Source organism: Lepidochelys kempii, chromosome 1 (assembly GCF_965140285.1).
Source record: "Lepidochelys kempii isolate rLepKem1 chromosome 1, rLepKem1.hap1, whole genome shotgun sequence".
Taxonomy (NCBI): Eukaryota; Metazoa; Chordata; order Testudines; family Cheloniidae; genus Lepidochelys; species Lepidochelys kempii.
Window position 1 is genome coordinate 102370029 of NC_136380.1, and position 22643 is coordinate 102392671.

Below are 22643 nucleotides of genomic sequence, written 5' to 3' on the forward strand. Positions count from 1 at the left end.
CTCCTTTATGAGATGTGGCAGAGAGGTGTCCATTACAGGTCCACCTATCTCTTTTTGTGAGCTGAGTTAATAGAATATTTAAAAGGGGGATTTAGAGGACCATGCTGTCTCTCTCCTCAGAGGCTGTAGTCACCCATTGCCTCAAAGGCAGAGATTCTTTAGCAATACAATAACTTATGCGGGGAATTCTCTTGTGTTGCAAATGGTTTCCTTTTGTGCAAGTCACTTGTACAGACACAGCAGCTGCAATCCAGGATTGTTTTTGGTTGACATCTAGATCAGGTGGCTGGAGAGGTGATTTTGAGTGACAACCATATGTCTTCACGGCAGAGTTAACTGGCATTATCTACACGTGAGTTACACCTCAACCACACGATGAAATAATAATATTCAAGCTGTTGTGTCCATACTAGCACTGTACTCACTTGTATATGGGTATGTCTTTCCTGCAGAGTTAGCCTGGATGAGTGGTACCCTGGTCTGAATACCCAGTGAGCCTAATGTGGGTGTGAACAGCCACACTGAAATGCACTATCCAAATTACTGCATCCTCACTGCTGCTGCACTCCCTCATTGGTGTCGCTATGGTGTCTGGGGGCATATCCCAGGGGGTTTTGTGCTGCAGTAAGCAGAGACACTCTGATTCCTTTCCAGTGAATTGTGGGAAAACTTGTCAGTCCTTCTTGGCATATGGGAGGAATTGTGGGAAGACACTGGAGGACTAGCAGTGTTGTAGAGTGGGCATGTTACCAGTGAACACATTTTAGCCAACTTGAGTTTAAAGCATCAAAATGCTCTAGTTGAGGGACTGGACTGGAATCGAGTCAGAGTCAACACTTAAATTATGACTCAAGTTAACTTTGCAGTGAAGACAAGCCCATAGTCATGGTAAATAATGCAGTGTGTTTGCAAAGGAGTTACAGATCAGCTGGGACAGTGTTTTGAGACAAAGCATTTGGCTAAGAATTTGAGTCTGGCTGTTCTACTGGAGTCCTGGAAATTCTGTACTGCAGCTGTTCTGCTCTTGACCTCTAATATCACTGTTCAGTAATTTACATCCTTGTAAATAAAAGAGTGGAACTTAGTCTATCTTGTGTCTGTGCCAACCCATATCTCTGCCAGTCAGAGTCTCACCCGTCCTGACCATCAGTCACGGCAATATTGGTGCATTCTGAAGGAGGTGTTTAGAGTTGTGTAGCCAATCTATGGAGAAGGCTACAGAGCTCTCTGAGGAAAATAGTTGGAGTCTCATACCAACTCCCAAACATAATTTCTAGGAGTGATAGTGTGCTGACACCCTGAATCCCAATGGTGTTGCTGGACAGGACAACCTCAACTTCATACCATAATTTATCAGTGGCAGGTGTATGCTAATATTGTTATATTATGTTTGTTCCTTAGGCAACACATGTTGCAGATGTTTGTCTTCATTTAAAGTCATGGGTTCACTCCCGCTCCCTCCTCTCCACTCACTTCCAACATTGGCTTCCTCCATTTCTGGTCCCGTGCCACTGATCACCTCTGAGGACTCCACAGATTTCTTTCACTACAAATGTTTCTTTACATTCACTGCTCCACTGCCTCCCATGTGAAGTACACTGAGACCAGGCTAACAAAGCAAATTGCTTATTTGTGATTTTAATTCCCTTCTTCAAACCTTTCCCCTTCCTGTGGTCTCCTCCCTCCCTTTTCAGGATCTCTCCAAATTCTTCAAGATCATCCCAGGCCACTGTGGCCTCCCTCTTCCCCGTTCTCAGCACCTTTTTCTTTATTCACCTGTCACTTAGAGAGAGAAAATGAGAACTCAGAGTAATCTCTCCATCTGTGCCTTTGTCCCCATCTCCTCCCACCTGCCAACCTTTTTGGTCCCTTCATCACTCACTCCCCCTCCTCTTTAATCTCCCCTATTCTAAGTACAAGAATGCTTTCATTTTCCTCATCCTCAAAAAGCCAACCCTTGACCCCAGCTGTCTCTCCACTAGGTCCCTCTTCCCCTTCCCCTTTAAACTCATATAATGAGCCATTTACAACTGATGCCCCTCCTCCTCCTTCATCCTCCAGACTGGCTTTCACCTCCTCCACTCCACTGAAACTGCTGCCCACAAAGTTTCAAGTAACTTCTTCCAGGTCACACCTCAGGGAACTTATTCCATTCATATCCTTCTTGCCCTCTCCACTGCCATTTATCACTTCACCCTCCTTGACATCATATCCTCCCTTGACACTTCGTTGGACTATTTTTTGGCTTGATTCTCTTACTATTTTTCTGATCTCTTTTGATGAATTCTATTCCCCAACAGTCCCACTCTAGGGGATCATATAGGGCCGTACCTTCAATCTCATTCTCTTCACCTGCATCATGTCCCTAAGTGCCCTTATGCACTCACAAAATGTCAACCATCATCTTTGTGCTGGCAACTCACAAGCCAGTCTCTTTTCTCTTCGTTTGTTCCTCCTCTGTTTAATCTTGCATCTCCGTCAGTTTCACTGACAGTTGTTGCTGGGATGTCTTGCTGAGCTCCTTATCCCCTGGCTTTTCTTCTTCTCTCCATTGCTCTGTTGACCTAGGCAATACCATAACCTAGGCAATCACTCTCAGGGGACATGTGATAATGTGGAAAGAATAATCATAGCGCTCCAGCTGCAGAGAATGGAAAGCTAAACCCTGTGACTGAACAGAATCTGTTAAAGTGAGAGCTGAGTGCTTCTGAGCATGAGGAAGGGAGACTCAGATTGTCATTCACATTTCTCATTTCAGCAAGCATCTAATCCTGAAATATCAAAGTGATTTGAATAAACATTGTCACTAGCATTCTCTGACCAGCACAGATTGATTAATAGCTTGCTTTCCAGACCAGCTGCCCATGTGTCGGTAGGTAGACATAAGGGGAAGGATGTGATAAATGAGGGTATACATAACTGAGACCCTATTACCATGTTTCTGCATGATTAAAATGAGACACTTAAAATTCAGCAGTCCATCATCACAGTACCAGGAATAGAGCCATGATGCGTTCATTCAGACAGAAGTTGTAATAGGACCTGTCATGGATTCCGCAGCGCTCTTTTAATAGATACAGACTCCCATTCTAGGCTCTATGCCCTGGCACAAAGGCGCAACATGCTGGTCCCAGAAGAGGATGGCTAATGACAACTTTCCTGATATATGTAAGCTGCATTCTAGGAGCAGTTCTCTAATGTTCAGGTCCTGTCTGAGGATGGAGGTATCCTGGATCATGACTGGCTCTCCAGTTGCAGCAGAACACTAGTGCTCTTCTGCCCCTATTACTTATTATATTTTTTTTCAGCTCACGGATGCAGCATGATCAGCATTGGCTGGCCCACCTGGGTAGATTGATGATTATCCTGTACTTTATGCTGTCTTTCAGGGTTGGGGGCAAGCAGTGTTTATTAATAATAACAACAGTAAAGCAGTATATGATGAGACAGTAGTCCTAACTCCAGTATTGCCTCCTGTTCTTCATAAGGGACCAGGACTGGCTCCACTCGGAGCTTTGCTTACAGATGTCTCAGCAAATCAATTTCTGGAGGAAGCATCTAAAAGCCCTCCTGGCTTCTCTTTGTACTACCAATTGGTACAACTTGAGCTGTCTTGGACATCCTCACAAACTGGTCTAGGAAAAAACATGGTTGAGATCCCACTTCATCTGTGCCATTGGTGATGGCATGGGTCAGATGGAATAGACAAGTCAAAGCAGTGCCTCTACACCTGAGAATTGAGCTGGACGCAATATTTTGGCACTGTATTGCCAGCCCTCACCAAGGCTGTGTAGCCCCATAATGCTATTTGAGTGATGCTCAGCGGTCTGTACTTCAAACAGTGCATTGCCTATGGTAATGTGGTATTTAGCTTTGAGTCAAGTGAGACCACTGGCCTCCCATTTTGGAGTCAACCTTACCCTCAACTCCCAACCTCATTCTTTGGTTACCCCAGCACTGGTAGCATCAACAGCAATGGACCAACTCTTGGACTATCTAAAACAGCAGAATACATTGATAGGCCTGATCTTTTCAACCAACCAAATTGCTTTGATGGAGTCTCAGCTGTTTGCAGTGATCATGGCACATCAAAGTAGTGTTTTGACATGGAAGTTGGTAAGCACCAGCAGTGAAACAGATGCCGTGGGCAAGTCATATCCTTTACTCTTATCTCATACTTTAGTCGGTTTCTCTGATGCAGCTAGAATTGGTCTCAGGGCTTATGTTTTGGTGTAGCCTGCGCTGGAGGAGGCAGTGCAGCCAGTGTCAAGAGATGGTCCAGCAATGCAGACTGTGCCTTGAAACTCTAGGAGGCTCCTGGGCACAAGGTTGACCACTCTGCAGTGCTAGTAAATCACACCGGGAACTCCTTGTATTTCATGAATAAATATGAGTTTAAACTGTGGATCCTCTCCCCCAAATAGTAACAAGAGATTTAAAAAAACCCCAAAACTTAACAGTGGGTGTATGGAGACCTCCAGAACTCAAGTGTAACTATCCTGTGATGTCAAAGCTGCAGCATGAAGACAGCTCGCTCCTTCACTGATATTTGAAGGCTTGCATGGCTGCATGAATCTGAAGTTAATGTAGAAGTTTGAGGAGCTGCTGTATGCCAAAGGATACCTTTTGGGGAAAAAGACAGAGGCTAGTATCATGAAAGCCAATGTGATGAGTAGTACCCCTTGTGTTCTCACTGCTCCACCAAGATAGCATTGTCCTTTCTCCCACCGCTAATGATTAACATGTGGCAATCTGAAAGCAGCTATACATGGTGAAGTAAACTTCTTAAGAAAGAGAGCTTTCCACTTCAGGATTCTGTCGGGTATGTAGAAGGCAGAGAATGGCCCCATCAGCAAAATTATTGCACAAGTCCCATTAAAAAACAACAAAAAATCTTTCTAAACCAAACCAAAAGTTACGATACTTTTAACTGGATTTGTGCAGTAATTTTGCAGATGTGGTCATTCTCTGCTTTCTTTAAACCACAGAGAGGGCATTGAGATCAGTGTGAATCACACATTCACTCACTTGTGCTTGCAGGAGTACAAGTATTTGCACCTCTAAAAATAATTTTCCAGTATGCGAGTCCTATTCAATGTATTGAATAGTCAGTTCTTCAATATATGAAATATTTTAAAGATTTAATCCATATTTTACAAAAGAAAACAAAGTGAAAGAGGCAAAATACCCTTGGAGAAACTTGGCCATGATGAGAAAATATAGAAAATCATATGTTTTTACCCATATCCTTATGCAATCTAAACTATAGCAGTATATGGGAAAGTACAGATGGCTGCCATCCTTAGCCTTCTATGGTATGTAACACAAATCTCATTGTTACCCAACTTAAAATGGAAGCTAAAATGTTACAGGACTGCTTATTATTTATGGTTTACCAATATGTAGTGTTTTATATACATGTTAAATGTATAGAGACAACCGATATTTGTGAAGGCGAGTGCAGAGATAGACAGGCATACCCACCATACCATGAAGCATGTAGGTATTGAGCATTTAATGTTTTACTCTTATTAGGATCCAAAATGAAGAAATAATCAATGAATGGTCTAGCAATTGTTACATCACTAGACTTCAAATATAGATCTGAATATCTCCATGTCTGTGAATAAGAACAGCTCAAAAACATCAATTAATACAGTAGTTGGATATCACTGAAGTGCTGAGGAATTCCATTTTACCTGGTTTGTATCTCCTTTGTGTCTGCCTCCCATGCTACTTCAAGATTTATTATGTTAAGCTGCATCGTTGCCTTGGGAGCTGTGCCCGAATTAGCAGCATAAATGTGTTGGTATGTCCCTCCTTTTCCCACAGCCCCACACTCTGCCAGAATGATCCTCATTCTAGTTCCCCTCTGCCCAGCCCACCAACACAATCAGCCCTAACCCCCTTCCTTTTCATTGCCTCTGCCCTTATAATAGTTATGTTATAATCCTTGCTTACAATGTACAGAGTCCATCTTCAAAACACTGAAAATGTATTCCCTGCTATGCAAAGGCAGGGAAGTCTCGAAATGTGAATATATTCAGTATAATGTACTAAGCTTTCAGCTTTGTGTCATTTCTTGCTTCTTTGCATATTTTCCATTTCTTTTGTCCTTTGTCATCATCTATCTGCTTTCAGGTTTTCCCATTTGTTGCTTCCTTTCCCTTTCTGGCTTGTGCTCTCAGTTTTCTATTCAACTGTCTGTCTCTCTCTGTTCCCCCTCCGCCCTGAACAAATCAAGCTTCCCAGTCTTGCGTCTCCCTTGTTTTCACACATATTCTGGTGTATTTCCCTCACTCGCCTGTCCTCTTTTATTGACCGGCCCTCATTTTCCATCCGTTCATTGTCCCCGTTTCCTCCCTATTTTGTTTCCCTGTTCCCTATTCTCCAGCCTTTTATCCTTTCTTCTGTCCCTCTCTTTTTCTTCCCCAGTATCCTTTGTACTGCTGTTTAATCAGCCACCTCCAATATATATATATATATATATATATATATATATCCCGAGGGATCGCTAGTGGATTCCTGTTCTCCCTCGCACCCTCTTCCGCATGCCATCTGCCCTTAGGACGCCTTGCCTTAACTCCTGCAGTCAGGCCTAGCCACGCCTGTGAAAGGAATCCATTGTGACACCTCGCCATTTGCTCCTCATCTTTGTTATAAGAAGACAGCGTGAGGTGTCATGCAGTAGCACAAGCAGCAGCTGTCAGACTTCGCACTTGGATGCCTGTCACTGGTACTGATGGGGCTAGTGTGAGTTAACAGCTGGGGCTAGGACTGAGGACAAGACTATGCCCATTGCTCTCCTCAGGGGAGGGATTTTCAAAAGTTTGGAAAGAGACCAAAAATATTCCCAAGGCCTGTCCCCAAACTCCAGATTTCTGGCCTCCCTCACCTACCTCCTCTCCCTGACCAGCTACCATCCTACTCACTCGCTCCTAAGCAGGCAATCACGTAGTTATCTGCCTCACCACCTTCTCAGTTCCTACTCTTCCCTTTAAGAACTGTGGAACATAGGTGCAGCTGCCTGTGATGGGCCCTGCACGTTCCCTGCCAGCCTTATCTGTTGATTCAGATGACTCTGCCAAATGTCCACCCCTTTCTGCCAGCCACTTATTTTGTTAATGCTGTACTGTGCTGTGGCATATGGATCATCCCATCCTAGAGAGAGAGAGAGAGAGCTCTGTGGTATGCCCAATGTGCTAGCTGGTATGGTGGGACAGGAGCCACAGGAAGCGGAGGAGGGCAAGGGCTCTTGCAAGGGAGAAGAGTTGGGGATAGGGAATTGAGAGGCCAGAGCCCAGCCATTCTTTACATTACCGGGTCACCTTGCTTAGCACAAGGCCAGGATAGCTGAAGACGATAATACTTCCTGTCTCGTAGGCCTGCTGTACCAGTACATTCTGACCCAGAATGAGCCCTGCCTCGGGGTTCAATTAGGCAATTCCATGCCGAGCTGCCTCAGTGTTTTCCTCAGCTAGAAATGTAGGTAATTTCTCCTGTCTGTGTAACATGCTTGCTCCCCTGCTGTCATTACAGGCCACGGCCTCTGTTCTTGCGGTCGATGCGTTTGCGAGGATGGATGGTTTGGACAGTTGTGTCAACACCCAAGAAAGTGCAACATGACAGAAGATGAGAGCAAAAGCTTTTGTGAATCAGCCAATGGCATATTGTGCTCGGGAAAGGGTAAGCAATGCATTGGTAGCTGAGCTACCTTACATCACTCTTCTGGAAGATTAAAATGTATGGACGTGGGTTACTGTTGTTTAATAACACTTTCTTCCAAAGTCACCCATTGTTAGAGGGCTGGTATAACTGGCTTTATAATGCATCTAACCTCGTTATCACACCCACTGTGTCAAACGCTCCCTACGTGCACATGCATTCAGCTGTTTTGCTCTCCAGTGCCATTTGCCAACAGCATGGGATTTCACAGAGCTGTTTTTGTCTGCATCTGTCTTGGGCAGTTGTATCCTATGAACTAAATTATGCTAGTTGATTGAGTGCTGCTGAGTGGCAGGGGCTGCCCGCGGCACGGCGGTGCTAATAAAGGAAAGCAGAGTGCCTCAAGTAGCACTGTGGGGTCCATGTTGAGCAGCAGCACTTGCTATGCCTGTCCAAAAGCCATGCGAGGGGAAAGCAAGGCCTTGGCAATACCCACAATCTCCCTAAGGCTTCTCCCCCCCCCCTTTAAAAACATTTTAAAACATATTATCTGCACTGTTGTGTTTTTTCATATGAGTCCAGCTGTATAGATTTGGCCTAAAGAGAGAAATAATTATTAGATGCTTCTGAAATATAACTAAACTAAGCTCTTTCGGGGTATTCTCTCCCAGGCTTGGAACAATTTATTTCACTGGAAAGAGGATTTCTGGCTCGCTATGGTGTAAACCACCCACATAAAAATATCTCACACTCACACCTCCTCCCCGCCCCCCCAGCAGACCAATGTGGGAGACGAAACATGGGTCCAAGCCTACATCCTGCCTTCTTTGATGCTGGGGCTAGCAAAGGGGGGGGGCGGTAGGAGGCTGAACCAACCTCTGGCACAAGTTCCAGCAGCCACCACCAATTTATGCCAACTGGAATGGTCTCCTGGGGACGATGCTGCTGGCTCTGGAGTGCCGTACTTTCTGACCCCACATGCTCCAGCCATGCCCCTGCTTCTTCCATAGCCTCCCCAGTGTGGACAAGGAGCAGCGGCAGCTGGTGTAAAGCTGGCTGCAGGGTTCCTCTGCATCAGGCAACTCCCTCGTTGCCTCTTTGTGGGAGTTTTAACTTGGTGCAAAAGGAATGTAACCAGGGCTAAAGAGCTGGCCCTCTCTCTTTAGGTAACGTAATGGGTCAGAATTCTGTTCTTGATTATTGTACCAGGCTCCCTTCACTGCTAGGGTGCCTCCTCCTGGCTGCTCTGAGGATTAGCTCCTCCCTTTTCTGTTGCTTGTTGGTGTACCCTGCTGCCCCATCTCTCTCTCTCTGCAACTCAGGGTGCACTCTCTTTGTGGCATGGCCCTCTGGCCAGCTCGCTGTGTGTTTTCCCCTTCCGGGAGTTATCAAAGTCTCTCCATCCAAAATGACAGTCTTCTCCCCCACTCTCCTGATGGTGCCACTTCCCCAGTGGCTGGTAGGGGAACCGGGGCCCACCTTCTACTCTGGGTTCCACCTCAGGGACTGTCCAATCATCAGCCAATGTCTGCAGCGTCTCAATTTGCTGCTCTTTCTTGGAGACCTTTCCTAGGCTTTCGCTCCACCACCTTCTGGGTAAACCCTGCCTTTAGGGCTAGATCCCTGGAGGTATCTACTCTCCCCTGGGTTTCCTTTCTTCCCACTCTACACCCAGAGAGTGGCTGCAGACTCCCTCACGGCAGTCCTGCTTTGTTACTGACTTCCTGGCTTTATACTAGCTGTGCCTGTTTCTTCTCAGAGGGGCTCCATCATCCCTCTGGGGTTACTTAGGCCACCTAATTCCCTTCAGTTGAGGCCTATTCATGTAATTGGCCCATTCCTAAGCTAGTGTGGGATAAACACCCCATCACAGTTATACTGTTTATTTTCCCATCAACAGGCCCAATACGACAGAAAATGAGGAAATTCCACCCACAGGCAAAATGTTGAAGAAGGAAATGACACAATTTCACCATTGTTTCGATCAAACAATGCTGTCTTTACCTTGAAACGTGTACAGGAGAGCAATGATCTTTGGGATTTACTCCATTTTAACCAAAGACTAAAATTCTTCTCTGCACAGATGTGGTCTCAGGGTAATTGTTATTATAAATAGTTAGAGGTGAACTGAAATGATTAAAACAAGCCAGCGAGCAATTTACGATCCTAAATAAGTATAAACAATTTTTTTGTAACTTTAAAGGCAAAATAATTGAACAGCTATTCATCATTGTAAAGATGGCAGAAAGCTGTCATTCCCAAGCCCCATCTCCTGCTCTGAGAACTCCTTAGCCAGACCCCACAATCTGACCCTGCAGCTTGAACTTTTTAGTTTGAGGCCAGATCTTCACATCTGGCCAAGCTGCATTTGGCACAGAACCAGGGGGTGGAAAGTCAAGATGGTATAAAGCCACCTTTGACCACCCTGATGCTGGGGCTGGTCAGGTATCTGTCTGGTCTCCCATGTAAGTTGGAGCAGCCTGAAGGTAAGTTATACGCAGTGGTCTATGACTAAAATTTTCAAATCCGATTGCCTAAACTAAGGCTACTAAATTGCTATTTAGGAAACAAGGGTGAAATATCTTTTCAAAAGCGTTTTTGATTTAAGAGCACAACTCCCACTGACAACTTGAAGTATGTCTACACATAAAATTTATACCACTTTAGCTATACTGGCATAGTTAAAACAGGACAATCCTGCTAATGTGGATGTAGTCATATCTGTATAAATATGCTTATACTGGTGCAGCTTATTCTTTTATGGGATGGGGAATAACTAAACTGGTATTGCCAGTAAAACTGTGTCCACATTAGGGCTTTTGCTGGTATAACTATATCAGTAAAAATACAATCAAAATAAAGTCACCCCTCCCCCCATGGAAACAATTCTACTAGTAGGTAAGGCTTGTGAGTGTAGACCAGGCGGTAGGCACTTCTGAAAATCTCCCCCTGCATGCCTAAACATGAATTTGGGACCTTAACTTTAGGCATGCAGGTTTGTAAATATTGTCTGTAGCTAGAGTGAATGGCAGGGTCCAGAAGTCCTAATGTAAGGCCAAATGTTGAGCCAGTTCTCTGCATACCAGTGCTGCTGTTTGTGAAATAACTGGCTTGTCAATAGCCTATGCACTAGTGAGTACCTAGCTTCACAGCTACTAAATCTTCGCAGGAATTCTGGCCAACATTTTTCCAAAGTGACAACTGGTTAGGGGAAGCCTCAGTGTTTGGATGTCAACTTGCGATACTAGTTTTCACAGGGTGACTGCTCAGTACTTTTTGAAAATGAGGCCCCTTTAACATACATCAAGCGTTACTAGTCACTTTTCAAAATCTTGGCTCGCCGCCTATAGTAAATATTCTTAACAGTGAAAACAGAAACACCCACCATGCTGCTGCTGCTTCAGAAATAGCTGGAGGGCAGCAGATGGTTGCTGTGACTATGCTGGACTCAGGTTAGTCAGTGAGACAAAAAGGATCTGGCCAGAATTACAGGAAAACTACCCTAACTAATTAGACTATTTTTAATTAAAGTGAGGAGGCTCCCAAGGCAGGAAAGAGATTTTGTAACATACTGATGCATTATGGAACCTGATTTATTTAAGGTTTCAGAGTAACAGCCGTGTTAGTCTGTATTCGCAGAAAGAAAAGGAGGACTAGTGGCACTTTAGAGACTAACCAATTTATTTGAGCATAAGCATGAGCATCCGATGAAGTGAGCTGTAGCTCACGAAAGCTCATGCTCAAATAAATTGGTTAGTCTCTAAGGTGCCACTAGTCCTCCTTTTCTTTCTGATTTATTTAAGTTCCTTTTACATGTTACATGTATTGTATTGTCTACAAAATACCTTTAATAAGTCTTGGTTAGCTGTGAGTTACAATACTCTGCTTTCTTCTTAATGTTTCTTGCTAAAATTCACATCCTGTTTGGCTCTTCTTGGCATCAACAGGTGTAGCTGTTGGTGCTTTCTAGTTGATTTGGAAATAGAAACACCTGGCTTAAATCAATCTCAAATACATAATGAAATATAAGCTTGGCCAGTACAGTAATCTTTAAATTATCTTACTGTATGTGCTTTCCTCCATTGCCTCTTTGTGCACTGAAATATTTTACCCTCGGTTAAAAGTTAATGTTTCCCTATTTGCATAGTTTAATAGGCAGCATGTTAATAAACCATAGAGAAATTCATGCTAAAGTCTCTGTTCCCAAGTATAAGTCCTTTATTTGTATATTACAGTATGTTATAGTTTAAGACAACTTATCGCTACGCTAACGCAGTAAATTAACTCTGATCAACCTACAGTAATTCAGTGAATGTTACGTTTTTAAAGAGGGTCAGTACCTGTGCTACTTTGAAGTTTTTAATTAATAGGAATAGATTCAATTGATAAATAGTACAGGATTTGTTGTGGAGATTTTTCTGGGGAATGTTCAATTGATTTACGCAGCTCAAAATTTAAAGGAAAGTTTCCACTTCGAGTTTTGACTGTGGGCCTGAGCAAAAGCCCTCTGAACTTAACGGAAAGATGCAAATTTGACTGCAATGCGCTTTAGATCAGGCCCTGTATAGATTTCTGTGAATTAAATATCTTTGTCTAAGGTACATTGCACATTCTCTGGGGCTGGATCATCATGTGTTTCTCTGGTTTGTACAGCACTGAGCACGTTGATGGCTCCCTACTGTAATAAAGGAAAGCCTCTTGAAATGTGGGAAAGAGTGGGATTTTTAAAGTGTCCACATGACTTAGGAGCATATCCTATTGAAAGTCAATGTACCATGTACTCCTAAGGCACTTAGTCTTTTTGAAAATCCAACCCGTAGTGATCCAGAACAAATGGAAAGAAAAGGTCAGAGAGCAGCAAGGTGCTATTTGTGTGCCTTAAACAGTATGGGCCATTTTTCATCTCAATGCAATTTTATTGACTTCAATAAGGTTGGACCAGACATGATTTTGATTCATCTAGCCACAAAGCAGAACAGCTCCTGGGAAGAGTAGCCTTGATTGTGATGCTCTGGAACAAAAGCAAAACTTCTAAATGTGAGTCCTGAATAAATAAAAGAAGCAAAATCAAGGCATTACATAGAACACCACTTCATACTCAGGCTGACCTGTAAAGGATCATTTTATTCAATAAGCTTTTAGCTTGATGATCTTCTTTTAGACAGTAGCTTGTCAGATGGCAATTTTGCATGGGTCTGAGATGTTATATCCCAGCCTGAAAAGTGCTGGTGCCCTATGATTGCAAGTAATAATCTTTGTGATTTCAGGTTCCTGTCACTGTGGAAAGTGCATCTGTTCATCCCAGGAATGGTACATTTCAGGGGAATTTTGTGAATGTGACGACAGAGACTGTGACAAACATGATGGTCTCATTTGCACAGGTGCAGTACTGTCTAATCCTTAATTGCTCTGAGAAGCAGACTGTGCATAAAGGCAAATTGAAGTTAGACAAAACCCAGCAAGTTCTCTTTGTTCATTGATGGAAAGGAGGAGCACTTTCCTATTAATAAAATCACTTTAGCTGTTAAGAGAGTGTTGCTTTGTGTTGTGATGAATAATCAATTTCACACTTTGCAAGGAAAATTGAAATCCAAAGCATGAATACCAATAATTAAATCACTTGTGAAATTCATCCAAAAAGTAAAATGCTTTTGTCTATCACCTGTTCCTGTACGGAAATGAACATGTATGAGAAGGTTGCGATTCAGTGGTTTCTGTTGCTATCACCATCTTTACTTCACTTTTTATGATGAATGTATGTAATGCATTTAGAAACCATTTAGTTTTAGAATCCTTGGTAATGCAGCAGGAGCAGTTGCTTATATTATGATGAGGGGAAGAGTCATGTTTTTTTCATAGACTTCCTTGGCATCAAGACAACTCTCACTGGGATGCTGAGATGCCTGACAGTCTTTTTTATGACATGTTGGATGCTGACTAAAGTCTTTTGCACCTATCTCAGGGTTTAGATGACAGATGCAAAGGGAAATGGGTAGACTGCCAACACTTGCTTTTAACAGAGAAGGGAGAAAAATCTAGTGACAAGCAGGAACGTGTGATCTGTTTGATTAACTTGCTATGTGTTCCATGATGACAATCGTAGAGGACAATCTCTGCATCTTTCCATCTAGAAAAATCTTTGCTTAGCAATGTTCTTCTATTAGCCGGTGGATACAGAGATGGCAAAAGACAGAACTATGTGTCTGCTTAAACAAAGAATAGGAGGAAGGGTATCAGAGCATGAAAGATGGAGTCGGGAGTTTCAGGTTCTATTCACAAATCTGCAACTAATTACTTGGCTGACTAAATTTCCAAAAGCATTCACTGTGTTTGAGTGGCCAACTTGAGATGCCTGGGGCCTGATTTTCCACCACTCCACTTGAGTTTGTCACCCACAAGTGATGGAGGGGTTTGAAAATATTGGTCTTAACCTCTCTGTGCCTCAGTTTTTCAATCTGAGACTATTTTTTGTCAAACACTCAGCTCCTCAGCTGAAAAAGGTGCTTTTCAATTTCAAAGATTTATTCCTAATACTATTCTCTTTGCAACAGTTTAACTTCAGCTAAATAGTTCTAGTTTTTCCTTACATCTTGAAGTATAGTGGGAACACTAAGACAACATAGAAACAGCTTGGGTCCAAACCATGATGGCATAATTACAATAATTATTATTCTGCTGATGGCATTGCTGTAAAGATGCCATTAATTATTTGAAAATGTAGGGTTTTGGTGGCTGCTTAATCAAATGTAAAGTCCTCTCAACAAAAAAATATGTAAAGGGACAGTAAAAATGTTTTATTATGGCTCGTTTCTTCCTATAACAACACAGTTTAATGCAGTACATTTCAATTATGGTAATTATCTCCTGTTTGTTTTGTTCTAGGCAATGGTGTATGTAGCTGTGGAAACTGTGAATGCTGGGAAGGATGGAATGGGAATGCTTGTGAAATCTGGCTTGGCACAGAATACCCTTAATCATAACATGGAGCATCAAGGACTGAGGGGTTTGGTTTGGTTTTTTTAGGCTGCTAGAACAATTAAATGCAAGGCAAACCACATAGAACCACCACCAGAAATATTCAAATAGACCAATGTAAGTTTCTGTGTTTCATAACAACCAACTGCAGGTCTACTCCTGCTCCTATTAAATTAATTTGCCACACTCACATTGACTTCAGTGGGAGTGAGACTGGCCTTAGAAGTCTTAAGGTTGAATTCCTGGCTCCACTGAAGTGACACAAGAAAGCTTTATTGCATAGTTTAGCTTGTTGTCAAATCTCGACACCATTACATAACGAAATGGCATTCATATAAAAGAGTAGAGCTGGCTGGATATTTGTCAAAAAAGGTATCTGATGCCATTTCTGGTATCTGTCAAATACATTATTAGTTGGCTGGGTTTTTTTCCTTCCAATTCTGATTATTTCCCTGCTCCACTAACAAGAGAAGCTGTAAATTGCTCCTCAAAACTAATTATTTTAACTTTTGTCAGAGATCTGCAGTTGTATAACTGAGATCCAAATACCTAAACAACCCCAGAGAGTAGGCCAATGACCCAAATTATAAAACCAGACCCCATTGCTAGAACAGAACAATTAAAAAAAATAAATAAATCTTGATTTCTGTGGTTACAATATCATTAAGCTGGTTATCTAGTCTTCATACTACACTCTCAAATACATAACTTGTAGGATAAGATTTTTTTAAAAAAATCCAGATAAATGAGTTGCTATATTTAATAAATATCTTATAACTTGTATGTACTTTTACCATAGTGTTATGTATGTACACTTACCTAGTCGTCTTAAAAAGAAAAGCACATGAAAATGTATTAGGTAACTTTTAGGAGGCCAATTCTGTATGCTATTAGGACTCACTATTTCGGAACAGATTACACTGTCACACACGATATTCGCTGTGTCTTATTACTTTTATAGAGGCTGGGAGTCCGACCGTCAACTGAATTAGAAAATCAGGGACATTGTACTGCACACTGCTGTCAATGAAAGATGTTCCAATGGTGGAAACAAAATAATTGAATTGCAGTTTTCAAACAGTAAATACAAACAGTGCAGGGGTATGAACAAAATTTTTATTTCTTATCAATGGTGAAATGCTGCTCAGTGGGAAATTCACATTGAATTATGAAAGATGCACAACTATCTTGGGACTTCCCTAAGTTATTTACATTTGAATCTTTTTTCCCTCCTACGTGTAGGTTTGGCAGCCCTTTAATTCTTCAGAGCGAAAAAAGACGTACATTTTCTTTTCAAAAGTGATTGACATTTTGATTAAATCACAAAACAAATCAAACTTTGATATTGTTATGTTGTGATGTAGGTGTCAAGTTTCAGGCTTTTAGTTTGATACAAGACTAAGAAATAAGGAACCTGTGTATCAACTAAAAAATGGGATTTCCATTATTACGCTAGAAATTTGTTTTCTTATAGAAAGGACATTGATTATTTAAATTGGAAAATACACCAGTACAGAACATGTAACAGTTATAGTGTGAAAACTTCAGGTGCGTGATGGAAAGGTTTTCAACAATCATTTCCCCCTCCCATTTAGCTTGCTCCTGCTCTGACCTCATTTTCTTTTTAAACATAAATGTGCAGCTTTTCAAAGCCCATGTTCTCAGGGAGGCGTAATCCAGTCACCTCTAAATGTCTGTGCATAACTTATTCATGGGAGTTCTGCACATTCACAGAGACAACTATACCCAAAAGCTGCTACTGCCTCTCCTTCGATAACCAAAATATCAGGCAGAGTTCTCAAATGTATTGATGTAGCATAAACAAACTTTGAAGTAAAACAAGTTTTGAAATCACATTTTATATTTTATGGTTGTAACCGTTAAACTGTACAGAGATTAGGTATTTCACTGTGTCACTTGAACATTTGCCAACACTGGTCTTTGACTGGTGAACATAAGCTTGTTTGTTTTATTTATATATAAATTAACACAGACCGGAAGTCTCTTATCGTAATAAATGTCTTACAGATGTGGGGTACTTCTGAGTCAAAGAAAGAGTAAAGGAAATCAAGCTTCATTATGTCTGCCATGTATGTACAGTACTTTGTACAGCTAACAAAGAAGAAAATCAATGTTGTTTAGATTGAATAGATACTTGGTATCATTTAAACAAACTAGCAAACAAAGATAAAAATACTGTATCTTAGCTATGATATTCAGGCAGCCATATTCCTAGACTGGAAAATGATTCTCTCTAAGGCCATAAATTGCTGGATATCTGTGTGTCATGTAATATTTGATGTATTTTATTTTACTGTGTGATTTTGACTGTTTTCCTTTTAAGTTTGTAAACTAAAAACATAGACGTGATTCTAATTTCTAGTAAGACAAACTTTTAAACACTTCCATAATAGGTTTGTTTTTTAATTTTCAGCTATTGGGGTGGATTAATATCGCCTTATTTAAAAAAAAATGTTTTAAAATTCTCTTTGACAAAGCTAGTGCCTGGAATTAAGTAAAATATAAAGTATCAAAGCAAAACTGTGCTATAAGTCATATAGTATTTACTAAGACTGCTCAAAATGTAATGGATATCTATTTTCTTTTCTATTTTTTGTTCTTTTTTTTGTGTGTGTGGCTTGAACAGCTTTTTTTCCCACACCGAGGAAACTGGTGATATGAGTCCCAGTATATCTTCTACGCAACTTATTCCCTTGCTTTAAAAATAAGACTTGAAGATAAATATTATTGTTCCATGTATGTGAAAATACTGTCTGCCTAAATTGTAAAAGTAAAAAGAGGTGCAAGGGAGTGAAAAATATTTCCCATCTAATTAACATACACTAATTATGTCACTGCTTCCAGGTCTTGGGCAAACAGTAATTACAGAAAGAGAAAGCTGGTTAGATAAGTGGGGAGTTTGATACTGAACACATATACAGTTCTCCATTCTTGTGATAAAAAGGGCACCATCTGAAAAGTGCTGAATACTACTTCTGAGCACTCTCAGCACTTTGCAGGATTGTGGCCACTCTATATAACTTCTTTTTGGGTTTCAGACATAAACTTGTTGTTCACTGTTTTGCTTGTATCCATGATTTAGCAAAGGGAAAGGATTACTGGGAGGGTAAATGGTCAAGCTCTCTTTCAGAGGCGTGTAGCTGAAGATTTGATCATGTACCCCTGGCTTGGTGTTTTTGATGCACTGTCCTCCTTCTTCCTGGAATGGTGACTCACTTTACTTCTAAATTATATTTCGTACTGTAGTCCAGGGACAAATAAAACTAAGTTGAATATTTTTACGACTGGGCTCTAGAACAAAGATTTTATTACATTAAAAAAAATAAATCATAGGACTTGCATTAGACATCCTGAAAAAATCTTGAAATGTATTGCACAGATCACAAATTTATCCAAAGGAGCATTTAAACAAAACTATACTATGTCTAATTTTCCTACGTTTTCTAACCTGAATGGAGTTGAAAATTTCTACTTTGTACCACAGAACAGATGGATCAACAAGACACACCTTTAATACATGGGTCAATCTCTCTGTCTACTCGACTGATTGCTATAACATTACAGCAGCAGAGAATTTGTCCCTCTGTGTGTAAACAATTATGAGCTTTACAAGATTCTTTCAAGTAAATACACTGTGAAAGAAGGTCCTTTTATTCTTTTGTGGGTTAATTTTGTTATACAAATCATATGGATGAAAAAATGACAATACATAAACATGTTGATTTGAGCGTTTCTTAAAGAATAGGAGAAGAAGCAAAAGAGGTGTTAAGTGAGCTACCAACCACTTGTGATATTTCTGGAGAAGCTACTGTAGTTTTTCATAAACATGACCAAGCTGGTAAGGGTTCATGTGAATCTATAAAACGCTTTTTAAGCCCAACTAAAATAGTGCTTTATTCAATTTGTACATAGCTACCAAGAACTGTGTGTGTATGCGTGACTGATATTTTGCCAAAATTGTTGCTGAAATAAAAATGAACTTTTTGTTTCGGAGGGAAAATGAAGAGATAGTGCCCATCTGCATTATTAACGTACCTGTGCATTAGTGAGATAGATAGTGAAGAGATTGGACCACTGAGCAAACCGCGCTCTCTGGGATTAAATAAAAAGAAAGGAAGGAGCACTACAAAACACAGCATGCAAATGTCTGGCATACTGTAGAGTTACATACATTGCTGTACATGGAAATACAAAACACAAAATCTGTAAATATAAATTAATTCATCAGGTTTACTATACAGTACTTTAGTAGTAACAGACAGTTGAAAATAGTTTTCACTTAACAGCAAAATTAATTGTAGAGGGAACAAAATGGTGAAGTCTTATCCTGGAGCAAGAGAGGTAATATATCAAGGAGCTAAAATTTTCTTTGGCATGGTAAAGGGGGAGAATTGAGTTTGCCAACCTAGCTACATGGTTTCACTATATTGTGGCCAGTGCAATGTTATTTTGCACATTCTGCTTGTTAGATAAAGTTGTTTTGTTTTCCAATATGCCTTCATATAAACATTTTATTCAATATGTTGCCTCTGTGTATACAACAAATGATAATAAACACAAACTGTACAATGCAAACCAACTCTTTGCATATATGTATGTAAATTTAGTAATACATACCAACAGTTCTTGATACGCATAGCCTACTACATGCAGTTCATCATTGTCATCCTCTTCCCATGCAACAGATGAGACAAGAGAAAAAATTAAAGGAGTGACCAAAGCACAAATAACAAAGACCTCTGTGCTCTATGTTTAAACAGACTTTAGAAGAAATTGTTTTAAGACATCCATTCACAGGATTAAACACCCTTACAGGCAACCCCTGTAAACAAAAATAAAACTGGTGATACATTTACAGTACATACTAGTCATGTACAAAAATAAATTCAGCCTTAATTGTAACTAGTCAACAGGTTGGCAGAGATAATAGCTGCCTGAGATGTCGGGTTTAAGGGTGACAATGGTGATGTATATGGCCTTGGGACACGGGTTCCAGAGAGCTGAAAGTCAAAGGCCCAGCTTGTGCTCTCTACATCCTCAGGGCACACCTCAGGCAGTTCTATGGCACTTTCTCACACTCTGGACCCTGCAGAGCCACCTCTGTGCAGTCCAGGGTCCAAACTGGGCAGGCTGGAGACTGAGTGGGACAGGGCAAGAATGCACATAGGCTCCCTCACCAGCCCTGTGAACATTAGACACAAAAGATAATGCAGCTTTTCCGCATAACCCCCTTCCCAATCCCAAGAGGCGCTACAGCAGAGGTGAGGGGGGCGGGGAGGTCATTGAGGCTCCAATGCCAGGACGCCATCAGAGAGCCGGGGCAGAGCTCTACTCTGGTAGTCCTGGTCTCCTACTGATCCACCAGGGGAGGCTTCATAGCCTTTTTTTTTGGCGGGGGGTGCACACAAGTCCCACCCCTCCTGGTGGGATGAGATGGGAGGTTCACCACAAGGGGTGTCTCATGGAAATTTTCTCCTTTAAAGCCACCAGAGGAGGGGATGAGCTGGGCCAAAAGTTACTTTATGCACATTTTGTCACAGCATTAACGTAGCTTTGTCTTTGTTTAAATACTTACAAAACAAACTTCACTTGATATGTTTCACTCGGCTCTTTAAAAAGACCCAAACTTTGTCTGTTTTACACGGTATCTAAACAAAGAACCTAAAACTGTCAAAAGACTCATAGCAGCATTACAATAACCTATTTGAATAATATGTTGGGTTACTTATTAAAATGGAACCCCTCCCGTATGACAAAGCATGAAGAGTTAATGTAGACTGAATCAGTATGCAGCTAAACAGGCCAGCAATTTGAAACAACTGGTGGCCTGTCACAGAGCTCTGTGTAATACCATGAGAAAATTATTTTTTTCAGTAAATACAATTGCTCAAAAGGGAAGGATGAAGTTTGTCTCCCTTAAACATGATAACAGCAAGAGGCCAATAGAAGGTTGTCACACACAGTTTGCCAAAACTCAGGTACTTGTTGCCCTTTCTGAGAAGCAAATGCCTATTAAGCACACACAGAATAGCCTTATTTCAGTCTTTTGAAAGTATGCGACTAAATATTTGAAACTCATTACCTACAGTATTTAACACTACAATGGCATCTTTGTTGTACTGTCTAAAGCTTATTACCCATTTTATTTTTTTCTCAATTGGTTTCATGACAGTTAACTGACACCAGTGAAATGTCACCAATATTTTTCATGAAGCAATTGAACATGATCCAAGGACTCAATCTCATAATGGGTTTGATTTCCACTAGTTAGAATGTATAATATACAGAAAGCAAGGCAAGGCACCGTTTATCTAGCAACTCGGTGGGAACATCCTAAAAAGCTGGGTTAGAGGTATGGGTTACAGGGTGAAATACATAGGACTGGACTCTGCATGCTGAGCTAAACATTTTTTGTTAATGTTTTCTAATAGACCCAGTTTAAAAAAAAATTAAAAGTATAATTTTAAATATATTTAAAGTATAATTTGTAACTACCCTTTGCATTGGTGCTGCTAAAAAGAACACAACATCATCCTTGCCCGTGCTTTGCTGAGGAAGAGTGGGAAACAGCCAAAATAATGATGGCATTAAATTCAGTTAATTAAAAACAGGAAAGGATTAGATCTGAACTGGATTTAGGTAGCGCAATTCTTGTTAGTCTTAATTATTGTTTTTCAAACAATGACGATTAGTAGGTGAAAAATGAGCCTTAATTCAGGCCTACAAGGCCTACAGAGTTCTTTGGACCCACTTTCCCAAAAATGAGTGGGTCTTGCTCGCTGGGCAAGGCAAATGTTACCATTACCAGTAAGCCTGTGATATGTATAAAACACACACACAAAAAGAAACTATAGGGAGATGTCAAACACTAGTCTCAAAAATTTTTCTACTGGTCGTGTTTGACACTTTTCCCACCACAATAATGCCAACCTCAGGAGCATGGTACCTGTTACTAAAGTGTATTCACATTTATCAATATTCTACGTCGGAGACAATGATCCTAGTCTTCATAGATATAATTCATAATAATAGGTTTTTGAAGGCTTCCTGATTCCCTGATTGCTTTCAGAACTAAGCCACCTGCAACATTTAAGTTTTAGAGAACCACAATCCCTGCAAAAGGTCACAGACAGTGGAGCAAGCAGCCTTGTAAAAAAAAGGGAAGAAGAGAAATCCATAACAGCACAGGTTTACAGCGTCTAACTAGAAATTACTTGATATTATCTGTGTGCTACAAAATAGAACTTAAACACATGGATTTCGCTGAAACTGGACTCAAAAAGGGATTATGGGTAACTGTCAGCAGGCAAGGTATCAAGTGTACTTGTGAAGTATGTCATTCACATGAAGTGTCACAGTCACAGAAAAGATATTAAAAAGGCATTCCATATCTGGTAGGGCATTCCATGGTCTGAGTTTAGCTGGTTATCCAGGTGTCTTCTTGTTGTGGGAGGAGCTACATGTTGAGATTTATCCACTTGCAACAATTTAGTTCAGAAACAGCAAAGAGCAAGTATTCACTTGCCTCAAGCTGATCCACAGACACTGAAGTCGGAGAGTCCGGCAAGGATAAATTGCTCAACTGTACTCAGGGCTCAATAAGTCACAACACCTGTGAGGATCTGGCTATGTCGTCTTACTCTTGTTCACTGGTTTGCCTCCATTCATTATTGCAGATGCACTTGTGCTTTTACTTGGAGTTACCCCAGCCTTTGGCACTGTTTCTCCAACATCATGCAAGGACGGTTCTCGATACATGGCAACTAAAGGAAGAAGGGAAAAAAAAACTTCAGAAGGATTCATTTTCATAGATTCCAAGGCCAGAAGGGCCCTCTGTGACCTACTGTATAATACAGGCCATAGAACTTATAAAAATATGTTCTACAAATTATTTTGTGTATCATCCTTACGAGAACAAGTGTTTTAATCATCTCTCTGTTCCTTTTTGTGTGAAGGAGATTAGCTACTTTGAAAGGGACTAT

The 22643-nt window shown here is 40.9% G+C and overlaps 2 protein-coding genes across 6 annotated transcripts in view; one reads left to right on the plus strand and one right to left on the minus strand.

Moving 5' to 3' along the window:
* The window catches only part of ITGBL1 (integrin subunit beta like 1), a 250965-nt gene extending 233873 nt beyond the window's left edge, over positions 1-17092 (plus strand). Inside the window, exons 10-13 of one of the 2 annotated variants that reach the window (XM_073349140.1) lie at positions 7540-7686; positions 12598-12702; positions 12933-13046; positions 14548-17092. In XM_073349140.1, the coding sequence (XP_073205241.1) occupies positions 7540-7686; positions 12598-12702; positions 12933-13046; positions 14548-14639 (458 nt within the window). In that variant the 3' untranslated portion in view covers positions 14640-17092. The remainder of the gene's footprint in view (positions 1-7539; positions 7687-12597; positions 12703-12932; positions 13047-14547) is intronic. The other variant, XM_073349157.1, reaches the window with a different exon arrangement.
* The window catches only part of FGF14 (fibroblast growth factor 14), a 605518-nt gene continuing 598617 nt past the window's right edge, over positions 15743-22643 (minus strand). For all 4 annotated transcript variants that reach the window (XM_073349222.1, XM_073349202.1, XM_073349255.2 and 1 more), the window contains one exon: positions 15743-22424. In XM_073349222.1, the coding sequence (XP_073205323.1) occupies positions 22288-22424 (137 nt within the window). In that variant the 3' untranslated portion in view covers positions 15743-22287. The remainder of the gene's footprint in view (positions 22425-22643) is intronic.